Source organism: Equus caballus, chromosome 3 (genome assembly GCF_041296265.1).
Source record: "Equus caballus isolate H_3958 breed thoroughbred chromosome 3, TB-T2T, whole genome shotgun sequence".
Lineage (NCBI taxonomy): Eukaryota > Metazoa > Chordata > Mammalia > Perissodactyla > Equidae > Equus > Equus caballus.
In genome coordinates, this window is record NC_091686.1 from 122,958,862 (window position 1) to 122,982,169 (window position 23,308).

The window sequence follows — 23,308 nt, forward strand, 5'->3', positions numbered from 1 at the left end:
GGGACCCTTTTGAGGAAGGCCCAGGAGTGCCACTGTGAGTCTCTCCGGTAGACGTGTCCCCCAGCCTCCCCCTCAGGGACAAGGGGCAATTTGACAAGATAATTTGGTCCCAGGAAGGGGGAATGTGCAGATTTTTTGAGAACTGTTCCTTTTAGGGTTTGAGCTGATGCTGGTTCTAGGATAACTAAGCCCCATCCTGTCCTCTGGTTAGAGTCAGGGCTCATATGGACCGTGACCAAGTCCATCTCTTGGGGCATCGGTAGGTCTGCAGATCTCCACGGATATTTTCCTGGCCCCCAAATGTAAAACTGGACAGATAGACTACTCAGCAGCTGGCCGGGCCCTCCCAGCACTCCCTTGCCCTGGGGAGTCAGGGATCCTACAGGAGGAAATCCCTGACTGCCCCCTTCCTGGCAAAACCATCCATCAGAAGCCAACCCATATGACCAGTTCAACAAGGACAGCCATGCAATCCGTGCTCCTCCTGTGTCACGGTTGCTATGCATGTCACTTCCCATGTTTGGCTCCCTGCTCTGTCCAGAAATTCTCCAATTTACCTAATACCTTGTAATTTTAAAAAAAGGGTTTTTTCCTGCAAAAATAACTTCTCAGTAACTAAGAACCCTGACCTAGAAAAGGAGTTGCAGAGGCCTCTTCTGGGGCTGAGTCACGCCAGGTCCTGGGCCGCCCTCTGGAGCGTCGGTACTGGGGCTGGGTTACCCGTCTCCCTGAACTCACCTGCCAGTGACTGTAGGTGACCAGTCCCTGCAAGACACCCAGGAGATGGCTGTCCAATGCCCCCACATTGGTCCCCCCCCCCAGCTGAGGTTGCCGTCTTCCTGCATCTCACCAGTGGGGAGTGACCACCTTGGTCTGTGAGTCCAGGCACCTGGAATCTCCCCAAAGCCGGTGCTGAGCTGCGCCCCCTGGAGGACCCATGCTGAGGCCAGACTCCTGGGCCAAGGCTGGAGTTGTCCGGGTTTGGCTCCCAGTCCGTGGCTTAGCCCTGGGCAAGGCACATGATCACTCCGCATCTGCTTCCTCCCATCTCGAAAGCGGGGTAATCATGGAGCCCCAAGTCAGGGGCTGTTGTGAAGACTGGCTTAGCGAGATGGCGTAAAGGGTGTAGAAACGTCCCTGGCACATCCTGGACAAGGTGCTGGACAAGGGGGAGCCATCACCAGCATTTGCCTCCAGGCCAGCAAGGCCCTCACCAGGTCACATGGCCAGCAAGTGGACCCAGCCCACGCCCGTCCAAAGCCGAAGGCGGCACTGTGGCCCCTGGCTCACCTTCCACACTCCCCTGTGATGCAGGCAGCAGCACTGGCTCAACCCGAGGGGAGAGGACCTGGCCCCCTGGTGCCCCCTGACTTGAGCCCAGCCAAGCCCTACTTGGGCAGTGGTCTCATCTACCACACCTGCTCTATGAGCAAGAAGGGGTTCACTTAGAACTGCTCACTGCCCCCCACCTCCCCATGACTGCTCTGCCACATCCCCCTCATAGCCCCCCTTCCACCTCATGGCCCCCTACTTCCCCCTCACTGCCCCCACTTCCTTCTCACTGCCCCCCCACTGCCCACCCAATGCCCACTCACTTCTCCCTCTCTGCCCCCCACTTCCCCCTCACAGCCCCCCACTTTCCTACCACTACCTCCACTTCCCCCTCACTGCCCCCATCACTTCCCCCTCACTGCCCCCCGACTGGCCCCTCACTGCCTCCTCAGTGCCCCCCTACTGTCCCCTCACTGGCCCCCCACTGCCCCCTCACTGCCCCCCATCACTTCCCCCTCACTGGCCCCGCACTGCCCCCTCACTGCCCCCCATCACTTCCCCCTCACTGGCCCCGCACTGCCCCCCACTGCCCGCCCCCGCCCAGACCCTGTCCTTGATGTACCCAAAGCCTTCCCCGCAGCTTCCCAGCGGCAGGCACAGCACGGTCTAACACGGTCACGCCAACAGAGCATCCCGAGAACCCGTCCCACCCTGCTCTGTCCGGCCAGCGTGGCTGCTCTACTGACTCCCCCAGCGCGCCGTCCAGGCCAAGCTGCCCTCCAGCCCCTAAATGGGGATGTTCTGTCCCTGACCCAGAAAGGCCCTGGCCCGGTATTCTCTCTCTCTCTCTCTCTCTCACACACACACTCTCACACACGAACACATGCGCGTGCTTCTCTGGTGTCCATTCCCTCTGCACATGGATGTCACCAGGTCAGCTTCCCCAGCTCCTGCCCCTCCCGCAGGACATCCGTGATGGGACATCCCACACCGCCTCCACCTTGGCAGATGCCTGCCCTCCCCACTCCCCTGCGCCTCCCACCTCTAGCCATCCTCCCAGCACCCAGCTTCAGCCTGAGGCCACCAGCACCTTCCTGCCCAACCCAGTCAGCCACCAGCTTGCAGTCACACCTTACCAGCCACCACAGAGCCAAGGCCCATGTGCCAAGCTGTGCCAAGAGCATCGCCCACACTGGATGCACCTGTCACCCTGTGAGGCAGGCGTGTTAGCACCAGCCCATTTTACTGACGGAGACTGAGCCTGGAGCAGGGGCCTGCAGCAGGCGCCGCTAAGTGGCGGAGCTGGGATTTGATGCAGAGCCTGACGCAGCTCCACACAGCCCTCCCCCATGCCCTGGGCAATCACCCAGAAGGCCAGCAGGCACACACAGTGTGCCAGTCCCCTCTCAGACCTGCCTTTGCTGTGCCAGCCCCACACCAAATCCCTCGGTGACCCCGCTGTCTGCGGGAAGAAATTCCACTGTCTGGTTCCCAAGGCCTGCATTCCCAGCTCCCCTCCACAGGGCCCCTTTCTGCTTTCCGAGAAGTTGAGGGGATGGGACCTTAGGGCCTTGCAGCCAGGCACCCTGGTGCCAGCCAGAAACGAGGCTGGATGGGGGAGCTTGTGGTCAAGCATCCAGTGGTCCGAGCCTGGCCTGCAGGCCAAGGTCCTCTCCCCACTCCCAAGTCAGCGCCGTACCTGCTCAACAGTTCTTGGTGGGCCTGCTGGGAAGCTGCCCCCACACCTCACCTCCTGCCCTGTCTCCTCACCTGTCAGGGCTCAGCTCAGTGTCACACCTCTCCTACCCACCCCAGGTGGAAGAGAGTGCTCCCCCTCCCCCGCACCCACCAGACCCAAATACACACCTGTCACCATCCTGTCACTCTGTAAGGGGGTCAAGTTCATGTCTGTCCCACACTCCCCACACAGTCCACTCCCATCCCAGAGCTCCTGGACAGGAAGGACCACAACAGACCAACAGACACTTCTGAGCACCCACCCATGCCAGGCGTGTGCTAGGCTTGGGGACACAATGTCCAGGCCCAGAGAACAGGAGCTTCCAGCAGTGCCATGGCCCACAGGTGGCTGGCCAGCAGACAGCCTGCAGGGTCACTTCAGGAAGAGTTTGGGAACCATGCCCAGGAGACTGAGCATATCTGTCACATTGACTGTGTGGGGGGAGGGACAACAGACGGGAGCAGCGCCGTGATGCTGGGGAACGGGGACAGCAATCTGGCCTCAGAGAGGGACAGTGCCTGGGGTAGGGGTGGCAGTGGATTTGAGAGGCTAGAGTCAGCGGTGTGTGTGGGGTGGGGGTGGGGGGATGCAGGGGCCAAGCGGGCAAGGCCACAGTGGGACCCAGAGGATTTGGGCAGCTGGGGGCACTGAGGAGTTAGATGGGAGGGTGCCCAGCCCAGTTCTGGCTCTCAGCGTGCCCCCACCTGAAATGCTCAGCATCCCGTTCCCCTCGGAGACCCTTCCTGACCTCTGGGGGCAGAGGGGACAGGACACTCGCCCCGAATGTCTGCAGAATCCTCCGGCTGCACCCCTGTGTTTTGGAATTCAGTAGGATCAGTGAACAGATGAAATAAATCAAATGAAGCATAATGTCATTTTTAAGCAGAACACATGAAATTAATTAAATAGAGCATATTGTTACTAAACAGAATTTGTATGAATCAAGGACATTGTTACCCCTAGAATCCGCATTAATTAAATAGACCGTATTGTTACTGGGGAACATGCACTAATTAACCAGAGCACATTGTTCCTGCCTGGAACTTACTTTATTTTTCCTGGGGCCCCAAGAAGGATCACACAGGGCTGCTGGTGGCCCAGGGACAGGGAGGTCCCACAGGTAGGCCGGCTCGGGCGAGTTCCCCGAGGGGAAAAGGGAGTCTCCTGCGTGGTGTGAAGGTTGCCCTCTTGTTCAGACCTGACCTTGAAGAGTCTCTACTCCTCAAGGTACTTAAATCAAATTTGGCCGTAACTGAATCGCCCCTGCTGGAAAAATATCTATTTGGGGAAAACGTATGTTAGGAGAGTGTTTTCCTTTACAGAAAATAAACAGGAAATAATCAGAAAGCAAAACAGGAAAATGACAATGTAATGAATTTCTGAATGTGTCACTTCGAGTCCCTTGAGCATTCCACATGGATGTTGTCCCTGCGCTTCACTCCCAGTGGACACAGCTCACTTTTCTGGCCACTCAGTGAGCAGGCAGCATCCAGAACTCACCTTTCGATGAGAATTTTGAAGGAATGAGTGTTCCTTTTCTTACGATGGTGACTTCCTCTTCCTGAGGCATTCCCTCATGGGTGCACGAGCTGATGCCACTAGCCTGGCCCTCACCCAGCAAGTCCCAGGTCAAGGCCAGCGCTGGAGAGAGGCGCTCTCGGTCTGTGAAGAATGCCCTTGCGCAGGATGCGCACCAATGCCTACCGCCGATTGGGTACGACTGGGTGCCCGGCAGCGCGCTGGGGGCTTTACCCGCCCTGGCTTTTTAATCCTTACTCGCTCGACCTGCACTCGGCCAGATGTGGAGACTGAGGCTCGGGAAACGAGCCCTGTGCCACTGACACACGGCGACTGAGCCTGCCCCAGATGTGCAGCGCACCTGCCTGGCCTCCAGCCATCTGGGCAGCTCCCCTTCTTGCCTCCCAAAGCTGGCTCCCAGCTTCAAGAATGCTCTGTTCACACCACAGGCAGTGCAGGGACCACAGAGGGGTGACTGAGCAAAGCCATGGGGCACACAGCTGTTTGGGAGAAGGAGTGTCAGTAGGGCTGGCCAGAAGGGCCATCCTCTCTGCTCTGCGCCCTCCTCTGTCTGGGACAGACAGGCCATGGCGGCCACCACAGGTCTGTGAGCAGGCGAGCGACAGCGCAGGATCAGGGCTCTGGGACGCGCACCAGCAGCAGAGATTGCAGGAGGCTCAGGCCTGGAGTCCCCAGCCCGCAGCCCCTCCGATGACGGACAGGGCCCCGGGGCCACACCTTGGTGAGGACTTGGAGGGCTTCCCCACTCCTCCTCCTCCCCCAGCATGTGCTGACTCCCCTCCCCTCCCCACCCCACGCATGCTTCCTGCATCTTCCATGGTGATAACCGGTACTGCGTGAGGAACTTTCTGGGCAACGCCCTTGTCAGCCAGCCTCATAAAGTGTGTATTATTAGTATTATCCAAATCTTCAGATGATGAAACAGGCTCAGGAGATAAAGTCACCCCACCCCCTCCAGGGGCAGGCCAGAGCCAGCGTCTCTGCGTCCAGATGACAGCATGACAGCACAATAAAGGTGTGAGGAGGTGTGAAAGTGGGGAGGCAGCACTTACAAAGGCAAGAAGTGGCCCCTGGACCCGTCGCTCACTGGAGAGGGCAGAGGAGGATTTAGAGAGAGATTCCTTGGGGTGTCCTGCGGGTCCCATTGGCAGCACGGAGGTGAGGTGCTGCCTTCTCTGTGCCCAGGTGTCACTCTGTGGCCTGTGTCCACTACAGAAGGGACACCGGGGACCCAGAAGTGTCCTGGATGGCCAAGCTCATCCCACGCTCTGAGTCTGTGGGCACAAGGGATGCCTGGGTTCCCATGGACTGCACACGGTGCCAGTATCATTGTCCTGTTCCCTTGGCACCCAAAGCAGCAGAGGGCCCACAGCAAGGACAGGAGTGGACCCTGATTCCTTGGGGCCAAGGAAGGAGGCAGGGGTCCCCACTCACGGGCTCACCAAGAACCCGTGAAGCTCCCGCAGGAGGGCGAGGTGGGCGTCTCTCCGGCCTCCTCCTCCTCCCCGCAGGCTCCTCCTGCCCCTCTTGGAGCCCCGCTGGGCAGTGCTGCCTTGGGGTGGGTCTCTCCTGCTTCCTCCACTTTTCCAGGCAGATTCCGTCCATCTCTCAGCTGTGATTCACACACAGGTAGGAATCCTAAGTGCTCAGTGCTGTGCTCTGAATGTCTTTGTCCCCGACAACTCATATGTTGAAGGCTATTCCCCAATGTGATGGTATGTGGAGGTGATTAAGTCATGAGGGTGGGGCCCTCATGAATGTGATTAGTGCCCTTATGAAAGAGACCCCAGAGAACTCCTGGTGCCCTGTGAGGACACACTGAGAAGATGGCCATCTATGAATCAGGTGGCTGGCCCTTACCAGACACCAAATCTGCCCACATGAGGCAGACGGATCATGGAATTCCTGCCGCCATAAGTGTGAGGAATCGCTGTCTGCTGTTTAAGCTGCCCAGTCTATGGTATTCTGTTACAGCAGCCTGGAGGGACTGAGACACTCAGTACCCAGGGGCAGGGTCCCTTCCAGCCTACAGCCCTTCCCTGGCACCTCCAATCCTCATGACCCCAGAGGAAGCGCATAAATGGGAGCCACACACACATACCTAACAAATATAAATGAAGCCAATAAAATGTCTTTTGTCCCCCTATCTTGACAAAAATTCCCATAAAACAACAAAATTAAAAAATAGAGCTAAAGCTATGGGGCTTTTTCCCGGTTATGTTACTGTGGTAAAATAGACAAAAATAAAATTCACCATTTTAACCATTTTTAAGTGTACAGTTCAGTGGTATTAAATACATTCATAACGTGCACCCATCACCACCATCCATCTCCAGACCTTTTTCATCTTCCCAAACTGATACTCTGTCCCCATTAAACACTAACTCCCTATCCTCCTGACCCCAGCCCCTGGGAACCCCCATTCTACTTTCTGTCCTAATACATTTGACTACTCTAGGGACCTCATATAAGTGGATTCACACAGTAGTTGTCCATTTGTGACTGGCTTATTTCACTGAGCATAATGTCCTCAAGGTTCATCCATATTGTAGCATGTGACAGAATTTCCTTCCTTTTTAGGGCTGAATAATACTCCACTATATAGATATGTCACATTTGGTCTATCCATTCATCTGTCAATGGACACTTGGGTTGCTCCCACCCTTTGGGTATTGTGAATAATGCTGCTGTGAACATGGCTGGACAACATCTGGTCCAGTCCCTGCTTTCAATTCTTTGGGGTATATACCCCGAAGTGGAATCATTGGATCATATGGTAATTTTGTTTTTAATTTTTTGAAGCACTGCCATCCTTTTCCCATTGCAGCATTTTATATTCCACAAACAGTGCACAAGGATTCCAATTCCTCTGTATCCTTGCCAACATTTGGCATTTTCTGGTTTGTTGGTTGGTTTGTTTTGATAGCAGTCATCCTAATGAGTGTGAGGTGGTATCTCATAGTGGGTTTGATTTGTATTTCCCTGATGGTTAATGATGTTGAGCATCTTTTCATGTGTTTATTGGCTATTTGTATATCTTCTAAAGCTATGGCTTTTATACAAACACACAATAGCAAAATATCAAAACTATATATTGTTGCTGTTGATGGGTCAACTGTGACTGGATGAATAACAACAGAAAGACATGCACTATTCACAAATGATTATGCTATTTATTCCAAAAACTAACTTTTCCTGCATTCATTTCAGCAAAATCTCTAACTATGTTGCTATAATCCAGATTTCCACATAATTGTGTTATATTTTCAACTTGGAGAAACTTTTCTCTACTGAGGCAGAAGCAATCGTAACTGTCAAAAAAATTTTTTTTTTGAGGAAGATTAGCCTGAACTAACTACTGCCAGTCCTCCTCTTTTTGCTGAGGAAGACTGGCCCTGAGCTCACATCTGTGCCCATCTTCCTCTACTTTATATATGGGACGCCTACCACAGCATGGCTTGACAAGTGGGGCCACGTCTGCACTCGGGATCCAAACCAGCGAACCCCGGGCCGCTGAGAAGCGGAACGTGCGAACTTAACCGCTGCGCCACCAGGCCGGCCCCCCCCAAAATTCTTAAAGCAAATATTTACAGTTGGAAAAGAACCACAAATTTTATGGATCAGGTTCAAATATTGTTATGAAACATTATTGTTATCACAGAAAATATTACAAACTACTTTTAATTTCATCATATAAATCACTATAACATAGCAAGATTTTCAACAACTCTTAAAACTATATCTAGATTCATGCAGTATTTCTAAAGTTATTTAAAATTTGTCAGTGCTATTTCAAAAATACCAAAATATTACTGTTTATTCAAATCTCTCCAGTTGAGATTGTCTTAAATCTAAAATGACAGAAAATAATCTCGATAGAATTAAGATTACTTTACGTGAATCATCTCTTTCACCACCATGCAAATATTTTCATTTCCTTCCTCTGGTTTCCTTACATTTTACTAGAATGCTATTTTTGTTGCTTATTTCACATGCAGTTTTTTTCCATGGAGAAAAGCTATTTTCTCTCCAATTAAAAAAGTTTGTAATTTTTAAGCATGAAATAGTCAACCTGTTTTTCTTTTTTGTAAGCTTTTCCTAATGTTTTCAATAGTGATCAACGTAGCAAACGACTGGAACAGAGCCAGTTCCATTTTCCTCTAAAGATCACAATTCCTCTTTATCTGAGGATACTCTGCTGTTTCACTTAACTCTTCCAAAGCAGCTTGAATCTTGTATAAATTAAATCTAATTGCTTTAACAGCATTTAGTTGACATTCTTTTTGTGTTTCTGAGGGTGATTATGTGTCAAATATGATCCATGTTTCATCAAGATGTTCCATCTTTGGGCAGATGCAGGAACTATCAAATATCATCTTTGAACTACTCCGAAGCACGTCATCACTGCTGGCATCCTCTAAGCCACGTCTCCCAATAACAAATTCCGACTCTGTGCCATAGTTGGCACAGGAAAGCTTCCGGGTTTCTGGCCAAAATTTTGGCTTGTTTACCTTTTCCTTTATACATCCCGATAGCACCATTATCACAGCCTTCCCTTGACAATCTTTTAAAGTATTTAAATGAAAGTAAAATTGTTTTATTTGATTTTTCAAAATTTAATTAAATCTTATTAAATAAAACAATTCCCACTTCAATGTTCAATGTCCATCTGTTGCCAATGTGCAGTAGAGGTAGCCACTTCTCTGGTCTAGCCCAACATGTACGTAAATGTAAGAGTAACAGGCATGCTCAGTATTGCAGGATGCTGTGCAGCTGCTGTGTGAAACTCTAGTAAATGCTCTGCTAATTTCTGACCACCTCTGGAAACAATCACAAATAAAAATATGAGGAAAAGCAAGACAAATGAGCATCAGTATTATTGGGAAACAGTATTCTATTATGTGAAACCTGTGGCATTCACTCCACCTGAGAGGAAAGACTTAACAGACTCGTTAATTTGTCTTTTGCCTTGGCCTGAGCACTTTCAATGTGGAGCATAATGAAGGAGAGAAAATGGGACATCTTCCTCCGCCTAGGGTGTAGCAGGATGCAAGACTCTCACTCCCATGGTAGCAATGAGATAAACCAAGAAAAAAAATAATCGTACTTTTCTATGGGGTTAGTAGACCAGTAGATACAAAGAAACTTTTATGAACTGAATTCCTAAGACAAGCTCTTCATAGAGAACAGAGAGTGGTGGCAACATCCATGTCTAGAACAGGAGTCTGATCCACATATTAGCAGATGGAGGAGCAGGAATGAAGAGAAACCAGCCCAGTCTTAGATGACAAGTAACTCAGCCCCAGCAAGTCTACCCTCTCCCATTCAGACGCAGACTTGGCAAAGGAAGCGTGAGGAGAGGCTGGAAAGCGCAGCACAATCACCTGGTCCTCCACATTCTCACAGTGCTGGGGTTCCAGGGCTCTGCCCGAGTTAAATCTAAGGTGAGCTCAACATATCTGAAACTGTTCTTATCCTCCTACTTCAAACACAGACAAGATCAAAAACGCTACCGTGAGAGGAAGGTGGAGCGTTCTGCTGAACACAGGTGAACTCAGCACAATTAAAGCTGTGCTCCAGACCCACAGTTAACTTGACTCGGGGGAATCTGAATGGTGAGCCCCTCACCCAAACTGAGGAAACAGTTTACATTCTGTGGGAAATCAGCAGAACAAAATCAAAACAAAATATTATATATCAGTCTCCACTGTTCATTTACACACAATGTTTGGAATGAAATAAAAAATTACAAGAATGTGAAGGAGACAACGTTGACCTATAATGAAGAGAAAATACAACCAAAAGATGTAGACCCCAGATAATCCAGTAATTGAAATTAGCAGACATACAATGTAACAAAATATTATGATTATGTAGAAGAATTTTCAGATAAAAAGAGATATAATATATAAAGAGATTGGATATTTTGGAAGAGAAATGAAAATTCTAAAATCTCAAAGGAAATTCAAGAACTGAAGACTACAATATCATAATATGTGAAATAAAAATGTATTGGCTAGGCTTCTGGACACTGCAAAAGAAAATTTCAGTGAACCTGAAGACAGGAAAATGTGAATAATCCAAACTAAATCATGGGGAGGCAAAAAAGATTGAATAAAATGAAAAGAGTGTTTGCTTGTGACCTGTGGGATAATATCAAGTGATGTGACATATGTGTAACTGGAGTCCCAAAAAAGATAAAATGGGAAAACATATTTGAAGAACTAGTGGTCAAAATTTTCTCAAATTTGACTTTTTAAAAAATCAATCCATAGATCCAAAAACTCAACAAACCCCAAGCGGGATACATACAAGGAAAACACACCTAGACACAAATTGTTGAAAATAAAAACTGAAATCTTAGAAGAATTGAGAGAAAAAAAGATACATTACATCCACTAGTACAATAATAAAAATGTTAGAGTTCTCATCAGAAATGATGGAAGCCCCCAAAACAAAAGAGAAACATCTTTAAAGGACTGGGAGGAAAAACCGTCAACTGAGAAGTCTACATTCAGTGAAAATATCCTTGAAAAATGAAAGCAGAATAAAGGCATTTTCAGATACACAAAAGCTGAGTGAATTCACTGCTAGCATACTCATGCTGCAAGAAACGCTAAAAGAAGTTCTTTAGGCTGAAAGGAAATGATGCGAGATGGAAACTTGGACCTATACAAAGGAATGAAGAGCACTAGAAATGGTTAATGTGCAGGTAAATATGAAAGACTACATTTCCTTTTTCCTCATTACTTTAAGAATAATTGAACATTTAAAGTAAATATAACAACAATGTATTATGAGGTTTATAACAGAAATACATATAAATTATATGAACAATAGCACAAAAGACGGGAAGGAAATGGAATTATATATTGAAAAGTCTTTACATTCTACATGAAGTAGTATAATATTTCAAAAGAGATTGAGGTAAGTTAAGGATACATACTGGAATCCCTGGAGCAACCTCTAAAAAAACAGTACAAAGAATATTGTAGCTAAAAACCCAATGGAGGAGATAACATTTAAAAATTTTAGATCAGTTAATCAAAAAGAAGGCAACAAAGGAGGAACAAAAGAGCAAATAGGACAAAAAGAAAACAATTAGCAAGATTATAGGTAAACTTGAACCTAATTACATCAATAATTACATCAACTATAAATGGGCTAAACATTCCAATTAAAAGGCAGAGCAGCGGCTGGCCCGGTGGCGCAGCAGTTGGGTTCTCATGTTCCGCTTCGGGGGCCCGGGGTTCACCGGTTTAGATCCCAGGTGTGGACATGGCACTGCTTGGCATGCCATGCTGTGGTAGGCGTCCCACATATAGGGTGGAGGAAGATGGGCATGGATGTTAGCTCAGGACCAGTCTTCCTCAGTGAAAAGATAAGGATTAGCAGCAGTTAGCTCAGGGCTAATCTTCCTCAAAAAAAAAAAGCAGACCACGTCAGACTGGGCTTAAAATAAAACAAAACCTACTATAGTCTGTTTAACAGAGACACACTTTAAATATAAAAACACATTTACACTGAACATTAAAGGACACAAAAAGAAATAATGTGGAAAAATAAGAAAGCTGGAGTGGCTAAATCTTGAAATATTTGAAGCAAAAACTGTGAGAATTAAAAGGAGACAAATAATAATAGACAAAACCACACTTATAGTTGAATATTTTAACATTTTTCTATCATGAATTGATGAGAAAACAAGACAAAATAATCAGTAATCATATAAAAGATTAAAAGATTTGAACACCATCAAACAATCTAACCTAATAAACATGAATAAAAGACTACACTCATCAGCTACAGAATACAGATTCTTTTTAAGTGCATACAGAACATTTACCAAGAGAGAACATATGCTGGGCTGTGAAATAAATATTATTTTAAAGGATTGAAGTCATACAGTGTAAGTTCTCTGACAACAGAAATCAATAACAATATCTAGAAAAGCACTCAACTTTTAACAATTAACTAGCACACTTCTAATCATAAGGGAATCATAAGCAATTTCAAATCACAAGGGAAATTAGAAAAATATTTTTAACTGAATAGTAATGAAAATACAGTATGTCAAAAACTGTGGTATATAGCTTAACTTCTTCTAGAGATAAATTTATAATTTAAAATGCTTATACTAGAAAAGATGGTTTGAAACGAACGATCCAGGCCAGGCCTCCATATTAAGAAGCTAGAAAATAAAGAGAAAATTAAACCTAAATAGAAGGAAGGAAATAAAAATAAAAGTGGAAATTAATCAAACAGAGAACAGCCAAACCACAGGAAAAAACAAGAGCCAAAAGTTGGTTTTTGAAAAAGGTTAATGAAATGTATCAACGCTTAGTAAGATTAATGAAGAGTAGAGAGAAAACACAAACTACCAATATCAGGAATATTATTACAGAGCCCACAGATATTTAGAGGATATCAAGAGAATAGTATCAGCAACTTAATAACAACAAATTTGACAACTTACATAAAATGGAAAACGTCCTTTAAAAACACAACAAAAATTGCACAAGAGGAAAGAGAAAGTCTAAATAGCCCTATGTTGATTTAAAAAAACTGAATAATTAAGAACCTTTAAGGGGAGTGTGCTGATGTCTACAACTTACTTAGGAATGCACCAAAAAAAAGATGGAGTGATGCATAGATAGATGGGTTTCTGATAAGGAAAGTATAATAAAATGTTAATTTAAGAAATGGACATGATTGTCATACAATTCTGTCCATTTTTCTATTTTTTTAAAATTGTTTTTTTTCTTTTTTTTTATGCCTTTTGGAGAGGAAGATTGGCTCCGAGCTAACATCTATTGCCAATTTTCCTCTTTTTTATTACCCTCCCGCAAAGCCCCAGTACAGTTATATATCCTAGTTGTAGGTCATTCTACTTCTATGTGGGACGCCACTACAGCATGGCTCCATAAGCAGCATATAGGTCTGCGCCCAGGACCCAAACCGGCGAACCCCAGGCCACCAAAGTGGAGCATGTGAACTTAACTACTTGGCCACAGGGCTGGCCCTCTGTCCATTTTTCTGAGTGGTTGAAATTTTTCATAATAAAACTTTAAGTAAAAAGCCAGCATTTTCTGTAAACTTACCCACAAATAAAACTCCAGCACCATATGGTGGTGGAGTAAATCAAACACGTAAGGAAAAAATAATGCCATTCTTACACAAACTTTTTCAGAAAATAAAGATGGAATACTGTTGAACTCATTTTATAAGGCCTGCATAACTCTGATACCAAAACCTAACAAGAACATCATGAGAAAAGAAAATTACAGACCCATGTCTTTGTGAACATAGGTGGAAAAATCCTTAGCAAAATATTACTAAACTGAATAACACATCATGAACAAGTATGACTTATTCTAGGAATGCAAGGTTGGTTTAACATTTGAAAAGCAAGCCTTGTAATTCACCACATTAACAAAATAAAGGAGAAAAATCTTGCAAATATCTCAACAAATGCAGAGACAGCATTTGTCAAAATTCAATACCTGTTTATAATTAAAAACCCTAAACAAATTAAAAGTAAAAGGGAACTTCCTGAATTTGATAAAAGGCATCTATGAAAAATCTATAGCTAACATCATACTCATTGGTGAAAGACTGAGTATCTTCCCCTAAGATCAGGAATAAGGAAATGCTGCTCTCATAGCTTCTTTTCCACATTATACTGGAGGTTCTAGCTGGAGGAATAAATAAGAAAAAGAAATAAAAGGCATACAAATTAGAGAGCAAGAAGTAAACCGCTTCTGTTCACAGAAAAGGTGATTGTGCACATACAAAGTCCTAAGGAATTTCTTTACAAAGCTATTAGACTAATAAGTGAGTTTAGCACGGCTGCAGGCTACAGATACAAACATCGATTATATTTCCATATACTACCAACAAACAACCGGAAAATTAAAATAGTGAGGATTAAATTTAATAAAGGATGCACTAGCCTTCTCCAAGGAGAGACCATGTTCATAAGTGGCAAGATTCAATATTGATTGATAACATGTCAATTCTTTTCAAGTTGATCTATAGATCAATGCCATCTCAATCAAAATTTCAGCAGGCTTTTTGGGTACAAACTGACAAGCTGATTTAAAATTTGCACGGAAATGCAAAAGATCTGAAATAATCAAAACAATGTTAGACAAAAACAAAGTTGGAGGATTTACACTATCTGACCTCAAGACTGTCTATGAAGCTGCAGGAATCTAGATGATGTAAACATACCCGTCAATGGAATCATTCAGAGTCTAGCAACAGACCCAGCTCTGTTCAGTGAGTTGATTTTCGACAAAGGCACCAGAAAAATTCAGTGGTGGAAGGGACAGACTTTGAACAAATGGTGCTGGAACAACGCGATGCTCTAACTCCTGTCACGCACAACGATGAATCTGAGATGGATCAAAGACCCAACGGAACCACAGCCGCTGGAGCAGGATGTGGGAGACTGTCTTCATGGCCTTGGGGAGATTTCGCAGGACACAATAAGCTCTAGCCCTAAAAGAAAAATAAGCTGGATCATTTTGATTTCATCAAAGGGAAGATCCCCGCCTACCACAGACACCGTTAACTTCCACTCCCCACGCTGTATTGTCCCCAGCTCTAGACGCCCTCATGGCTCCCCGCCTGCGAACAACGGAAAACCAGACCAGACCCGCCCAACGACCGTTTCGGGACACCGGACCGCAGTTCTGAGACCCCTCAGACCGCAGCGCCGCCCGGAGGAGGGCCCCTGCGGGCCCAGCCGTGGGTGGGCTCCGGGCCCTGGGTGGAAAGACGCTCGGATCTGAGCATCAGGGCTGCGAGCCCGGCTGGGCTGCCTCTTTCAGGGGGAAGTACACTGAAGGTGGGGCGCAAAGTCTGGAGTGTAGGTGTCCCCTCCCCCTGACGCGCTGAGGCCCGCCGCTCGCAAACCTCAGCTTCCCTCCTCCCAGGTGGCCGCTGCTCCCCCGGCCGGCTCCGGCGGGCAGCGTTATTATTCTCGGCTGTAACCTCAGCAGCTGCCCATTAAAATTCCATTCGTTTCGACGGCTTGAGCTGCAGTTGACCCTTCTAATTATTGTGAAATTAAAATTGCGCCTGTAATTTAAGGATAATTGCAGGAGATGCCAGCTGGCACCCCGGGGAGCCGCACTCTTCCGGAGCAGAACTTGGAAAGTCTCTCGAAAGTTCTCTGAACAGGAAAAGACGAAGGCGTTTCGGAAACGAGGGAGGCTGGGGTCAGGCACCAGCTGGGATCTGAACTCCCCGTCCGCGGGCCCTGGCGGACTCGTGGTGCGCGTGCGCCGCGTCCCGCCCTCACACCGGCCCCGCGCGCAGGGGAGAACCGGCCGCGCCCGCTGCGGGCCGCGGGAGCGAGGCCTCGGGAGCAGCCGGGGGCCCCAGCGCGGCGGGCAGAGCCAGCACCGAGCCCCAGCTCCCCCGGCTGTCCCGGGGCTCCCGCGCCCAGCAGCCTCCTGGCCTCCCTCCTCCGACCCGGGGACTGCGTGCGCGCCCGGCGCGCGGGGGCATCGGGGCCTGGCCTCTGCCCGGCACCCCGCAGCCGGCGGCAGAGCCGGGACCCAGGCACACGGAAGACGCGCGCCCGCCCGGCCGCCAGCCTGCCCCTGCCTCGCGACACGGGCCACCGGGCCGCTCCCCCTGCCACCCACGCCTGCGTCACTGCCGCCCCCACCGCCACCTCACGCCCCCGCCTCGCGCCCCACGTCACCTCACGCCCCGCGTCCCTGCCACCCCCACGTCACCTCACGCCCCGCGTCCCTGCTACCCCCACGTCACCTCACGTCCCCGCCCCGCCCCGCGCCCCCGCGGCCCCCACGTCACCTCACGCCCCGCCTCGCCTCACGTCACCTCACGCCCCGCGTCCCCGCCGCCCCCAGGCTGACGCCGCGGGTGGTCCCGCCTGCCGCCCGCGCTGGGCGCTCCTCAGGCGGGACTGTGTCGCGTTCGGCTCTGTCCCTCGGGGTCAGCACGCCGCCCCAGGAGGGTCCCCGCAGCCGGCGCGCAGCGGAACTCGGGGAATGACCCTGGGTGTGTGCCCGAGGACTGGACACCCGGGCCCGCCGCTGCCTGGGGACAGCCGGCCGGGCTCCCGTCGCACGCAGGCCGAGGCAGGCGCCGCCCCGCGCCCAGGCTCCCCGGGCCGCCTGCCTCCTGTCGCCCCGCGCGCCGAGGCCGCCGCGTGCCCCTCGCCGTCTGCGCTGAGCCCGGCTCGTCGGCGGGGGCAGCCAGACCACACGGCTCCCGCCAGGTGACGGCCGCCAGCTTTCCCGCCGCGGCGGGTGGTCCTCACGGCCCCCGCCCGGTTCCGCGGCGCCGGGAGCTGCCGTGCCGGCTGCCGTCCCGGTTCTGGTACTGGACTCTGACAGACCTGGGCTCGGCGGCGGAGGACAGGCCGGACACGGCCCCGCGTGGGGCGGGACGGGCCTTCTCTCCCGCCGGGGAAGCCGGGCCGGGCCGCAGCCAGCCGGGCAGTCAGCCCTGGGCTGCCGCTCTGCTCTGGCCGGCTTGAGGCTTTCGTCCTCGCTGAGCCTCACGGTCCGGGAAGGCTGCGGAGAGCCAGACATCTCCTCCATCTCCTCTGTGGCTGGGCAGGAAGCAGGAGAAAGTGGGAACATGGCAAGAAAGCCCATATGCCTGCTTCCTTTCTTAAGGAGCCGGCCCAGAATTTGCACCCAAATGCCTCAGATCTCTCACAGCTGTCTTATGTTAATGAGGTCGCTTTGGGAAAGCACCGGAGGATGGGGGCTGGTGACCCGTGGAGCCAGCCATGCGATTAGAGTTGGAACTTCCTGGCCACCCGCCTGCGCCACCTCCAGGGAGGGGAGAGGGGCTGGAGACTGCGGTCAGCCGCGGACGGCTGGTGATGTAATCAAAAGGATTGTATTGAGGTGATGATGGCTTATAACGGTGTGTAATTTCAGGTGTACGTTATTATCTATCAGCTTCTGTATAGACTGCATCATGCTCACCACCAGTAGTATAATTTTTTTTTTTTTGGTGAGCAAGATTGTCCCTGAGCTAACATCTGTGCCAGTCCTCCTCTATGCTGCATATGTGACACCGCCAAAATATGGCTTGATGAGTGGTGTGTAGGTCTGTGCCAGGAATCTGAACCCGCAAACCTGGGGCCACCAAAGCGGAGAGCACAAAGTCAACCACTGCGTCAGCAGGCCAGCCCACGAATAGTCTGATTTTTATCCATCACCATATCAATGTGCCCCTTTACCCCCTTCACCCACCCCTCCACCGCCTTCCCCTCTGGTAACCACTAATCTGTTCTCTTTGTGTGTTTATCTTCCACATGCGTGAAACCATATGGTGTTTGTCTTCCTCTGTCTGGCTTATTTCATTTAACATAATACCGTGAGGGTCCATCCATATTGTTGCAAATGGGACAATTTTGTCTTTTTTATGGCTGAGTAGTGTTCCATCGTATATATATACCACATAGTCTTTATCATTCATCAGTCAGTGGAGACTTGGGTTGCTTCCACATCTTCGCTGTTGTGAATAGTGCTGCAATGAACACGGGGATGCATGAGTCTCTTTGAATTGTTGATTTCATGTTATTTGGATAGATACCCAGTAGTGGGATGTTTGGATCATATGGTATTTTTAATTTTTAAAGAAATCTGCATACTGTTTTCCATAGTGGCTGCACCAGTTTGCATTCCCATCAGCAGTGGATGAGGGTTCCCTTTTCTTCACACCCTCTCCAACATTTGTCATTTTTTGTCTGGGTAATTATAGCCATTCTAACAGGTGAAAGGTGATATCTCATTCTAGTTCCGATTTGCATTTCCCTAATAATTAGTGATGTTGAACATCTTTCATTTGTCTGTTGGCCATCTATAAGTCTTCTTTGGAAAAATGTCTGTTCAGATCCTCTGCCCATTTTTTGCTCAGGTTGTTTGTTTTTTTGTTGTTGAGTTGTATCAATTCTTTATATATTTTGGAAATTAACCCCTTGTTGGATATATGATTTGCAAATATTTTCTTCCACTTGGTGGGTTGTCTTTCCATTTTGATCCTGGTTTCCTTTGTCTTGCGGAAACTCTTTAGTCTGATGTAGTCCCTTTTGTTTATTTTTTCTTTTGTTTCCCATGCCTGAGTAGACGTGGTATTCAACAGGATGCTGCTAAGACTGATGTCAAAGACTATACTGTCTATATTTTCTTCTAGGAGTTCTATGGTTTGAGGTCTTACATTCAAGTCTTTAATCCATTTTGAGTTGATTTTTGTGTATGGTGCAAGATAATGGTCTACTTTCATTCTTCTGCATGTGGCTTTTTGGTTTCCCCACAACCGTGTATTGGAGTGACTTTCCTTTCTCCATTGTATGTTTTTGGTTCCTTTGTTGAAGGTTAGCTGTCCATAGATGTGGTTTTGTTTCTGGGATTTCAATTCTGTTCCATTGATCTGTGTGTCTGTTTTGGTGCCAGTACCATGCTGTTTTGAATACGATAGCTTTGTGGTATATTTTGAAGTCAAGGATTGTGATGCCTCCAGCTTTGTTCTTTTTTCTCAGGATTGCTTTCATTCTTCAGGGTCTTTGGTTGCCCCATGTGAACTTTAGGATTCTTTGTTCTATTTCTGTGAAGAATGTCATTGGGATTCTGGTTGGGATTGCATTGAATCTGTAGATTGCTTTAGGTAATATGGACATTTTAACTAAGTTTATTCTTCCAATCCATGAGCATGGAATGTCTTTCCATTTTTTTATGTCATGTTTGATTTCTTTCAATAATGTCTTAGAGTGTTCAGTGTCTAGGTCTTTCACCTCCTTGGTTAAGTTTATTCCCAGATATTTTATTCTTTTTGTTGGGATTGTAAGTGGGATTGTATTCTTAAGTTCTCTTCCTGCTAGTTCGTTATTAATGTATGGAAATGAAACTGATTTTTATAAGTTGATTTTGTACCCTGTAACTTTGCTGTAGTTGTTGATTATTTCTAAGAGTCTTCTGGTGGATTCTTAAGGGTACCGATATATAGGATCATATCATCTGTAAACAGTGGGAGCTTCACTTCTTCCTTTCAAAGCTGGATACCTTTTCTTTCTCTTGCCTAATTTCTCTGGCCAAAACTTCCAGTACTGTGTTGAATAAGAGCAGTGAGAGCGGGCACCCTTGTCTTCTTCCTGTTCTCAGCAGGATGGCTTTCAGTTTTTCACCATTGAGCATGATGTGGGCTGTGGGTTTGTCATATATGGCCTTTATTATATTGATGTACTTTCCTTCTGTACCCATTTTATTGATAGTTTTTATCATAAATGGACATTGGATCTTGTCAAATGCTTTCTCTGCATCTACTGAGATGATCATGTGGTTCTTATTCCTCATTTTGTTGATGTAGTGTATCACGTTGATTGATTTGTGGATGTTGAACCATCTCTGTGTCCCTGGTATAAATCCCACTTGATCATGATGTACGATCTTTTTGATGTATTGCTGTATTCGGTTTGTCAATATTTTGTTGAGGATTTTTGCATCTATGTTCATTAGAAATGTTGTCCTGTAATTTTCCTTCTTTGTGTTGTCCTTGTCTGGCTTTGGAATCAGGGTGATGTTGGCTTCATAGAATGAGTTAGGAAGCATTCCATCTTCTTCAATTTTTTGGAATAGTTTGAGGAAGATAGGTATTAAATCTTCTTTGAATGTTTGGTAGAATTCTCCAGAGAAGCCATCTGGTCCTGGACTTTTGTTTTTTGGGAGGTTTTTGATTACTTTACTTGTGATTGGTCTGTTCAGATTCTCCATTTCTTCTTGATTCAGTTTTGTGAGGTTGTAAGAGTCTAAGAATTTATCCATTTCTTCTAGGTTATCCAATTTGTTGGCATATAGTCTTTCATAGTATTCTCTTATAATCCTTTGTATTTCTATGGTATCCATTGTCTTTTCTCCCCTTTATTTCTAATTTTATTTATTTGAGCCTTCTCTTTTTCTTAGTGAGTCTGGCTAAGAATTTGTCAGTTTTGTTTATCTTCTCAAAGAACCAGCTCTTAGTTTCATTGATCCTTTCTACTGTTTTTTTTGTTGTTGTTCTCTATTTCATTTATTTCTGCTCTAACTTTTCTTATTTCCTGCCTTCTGCTGACTTTGGGCTTTGTTTGTTCTTTTTCTAGTTTTGTTAGGTATAGTTTAAGATTACTTATTTGAGACTTTTCTTGTTTGTTGAGGTGGGCCTGTATTGCTATGAATTTCCCTCTTAGAACTGCTTTTGTTGCATCTCCTAAGAGTTGGTATGATATGTTTTCATTTTCATTTGTATCCAGATATTTTTTTATTTCTCCTTTGATTTCTTCATTGATCCAATGCTTGTTCAGTAGCATGTTGTTTAGTCTCCACATATTTGTGACTTTCCCAGATTTTTTCTTGTAGTTGATTTCTAGTTTCATAGCATTGTGGTCAGAAAAGATGCTTGATATGATTTAAATCTTCTCAAATGTATCAAGGCTTGCCTTGTTTCCCAACATTTAGTCTATTTTTGAGAATGTCCCACGTGCACTTGAGAAGAATGTGTATTTTGCTGTTTTGGGATGGAATGTTCTATACATATCTATTTAGTCCATCTGGTCTAGTTTTTCATTTAGTCCCACTATTTCCTTGTTGACTTTCTGTCTGGATGATCCATCCATTGATGTAAGTGGGGTGTTCAGGTCCCCTACTATTATTGTGGTGCTGTAAATTTCTCCGTTTAGGTCTGTTAATAGTTGCTTTATATACTTTGGTGCTCCTGTGTTAGGTGCATATAGATTCATAAGCATTATGTCCTCCTGGTAGAATGTCCCCTTTATCATTATATACTGCCCCTCTTTGTCTCTCATTGCCTTTTTTATCTTGAAGTCTGCTTTGTCAGATAGAAGTATGGCAACACCTGTTTTCTTTTGCTTGCTGTTTGCTTGGAGTATTGTCTTCCATCCCTTCACTCTGAGTCTGTGTTTGTCTTTAGAGCTGTGTTTCCTGGAGGCAGCATATTGTTGGGTCTTGTTTTTTAATGTATCAGCCACTCTGTGCCTTTTGGAGTATTTAACCCATTTGCATTTAGAGTGATTATTAATATATGAGGGCTTAATACTGCCATTTTATCTCTTGTTTTCCAGTTGTTCTATATTTCCCTTGTTTCTCTTCCCATGTATTTCTGACTGCCATTTCAGTTTGCTTATTTTCTATGATGGTTTTCTCTTTATTTATGATTTGTGGCTCTGCTCTGATTTTTTGTTTAGTGGTTACCATGAGGTTTGTGTAAGAGATCTCATAGATGAAATAATCCATTTTCTGATAGCCTTTTATCTCCATTAACCTAAGCAGGTTCCATCCCTTTCTTCTTTCCCTTCGAATTGTTGTCATGAATTATTCTGTTTTGTGTTCTGAGTTTGTGATTAAAATGAAGTGTTTATAGTTATTTTTATGCTTTCCTTCCCTTTATCTTTTATAATAAGTGTTTGCTAACCTGTTCTGATAGGGAGCTGCAATTTTCTGTTGTTGCCTGTCTATTTATCTCCTTGCTCAAGGCTTTGTAAAACTTTGCTTTTTTCTTTCAGATGTGAGGGCTTCCTTCATCATTTCTTGGGAGGTGTAGTAGCAATGAATTCCCTCAGCTTTTGTTTATCTGGGAAAGCTTTTATTTCTCCATCGTATCTGAAGGATCGTTTTGCTGGATAGAGTATTCTTGGCTGAAAGTTTTTGTCTTTCAGTATTTTTAATATATCATTCCAATCTCTCCTAGCTGGTAAAGTTTCTGCTGAGAGATCTACTGAAAGCCTGATAGGGGTTCCTTTGTAGATTATTCTCTTCTGCCTTGCTGCCCTTATTATTTTTTCTTTGTCATTGACTGCTGCTGGTTTTACTATTATATGCCTTGGAGAAGGTCTTTTTACATTGATGTAATTAGGAGTTCTGTTGGCTTCATGTACTTGTAAGTCCAGTTCCTTTCCCAGATTTGGGAAGTGCTCAGCTATTATTTCTTTGAACAAGCTCTCTCTCCCTTTCTCCCTCTGGAATAACTATGTTGCATTTCTTAATTGAGTTGGATATTTCCTAAAGAATTTCTTCATTTTTTTTTTTAAGTTTTACTTCTTTCTCCTCCTCCACCTAAAGCATTTCTCTATTTCTGTCCTCTAAATTACTAATTCTGCCCTCCATAATGTCAGCTCTGTTTTTTAAGATTTCTAGATTGTTTTTTATCTCATTCATTGTGTTCTTCATCTCCAGAATTTCTGTTTGGTTTTTTTTTTTAGAGTTTTAGTTTGTTTTGTGAAATATTCCTTCTGCTCATTAATTTTATTCCTGAGTTCATTGAACTGTCTTTCTGGGTTTTCTTGTAACTCATTGAGTTTCTTTATGACAACTATTTGGAATTCTCTGTCATTTAGATTGTAATTTCTGTGACTTCAGGACTGGTTTCTGGAGACATCATTTTCCTTCTGCTCTGGAGTGTTAATATAGTTCTTCATGGTGTTTGATGAAGTGGTCCTTTGCCAGCACATAGTAGTAGTGTCAGGTTGCAGATTCCACCTGCCACCACTGGCGGGGGTTGGGGGAGGGGCAGGAGCTGTGTTTTCTGAACCTGCTGTGTCTGCTGGACATTGTGCAATAGGTTTTGTCTGCATTTGCCTGCTGGCTGAAGCCACTTGGTGAGTCACACATGCGCATGCCGGTGCTCTGGTGCAGAACCACTGCCGTGACAGGACTGGCTAAGCTGGTGTGCTAGGCGGGGGGAAGGGACACTTTCTTTCACGTGCACAGGCCACTCTGC

General features: G+C 46.4%; 1 protein-coding gene across 1 annotated transcript; it reads right to left on the reverse strand.

Moving 5' to 3' along the window:
• Nucleotides 1-11,317: 11,317 nt before the first annotated feature.
• On the reverse strand, nucleotides 11,318-17,127 carry LOC111773009 (translation initiation factor IF-2). Its single transcript, XM_070264126.1, has 3 exons — nucleotides 16,403-17,127; nucleotides 15,467-15,725; nucleotides 11,318-15,049 (listed from the first exon to the last, which is right to left on the reverse strand). The coding sequence occupies exons 1-2, from the start codon at nucleotides 17,125-17,127 to the stop codon at nucleotides 15,620-15,622; spliced, it is 831 nt and encodes a 276-aa protein (XP_070120227.1). The 3' UTR covers nucleotides 11,318-15,049; nucleotides 15,467-15,619.
• Nucleotides 17,128-23,308: the final 6,181 nt, after the last annotated feature.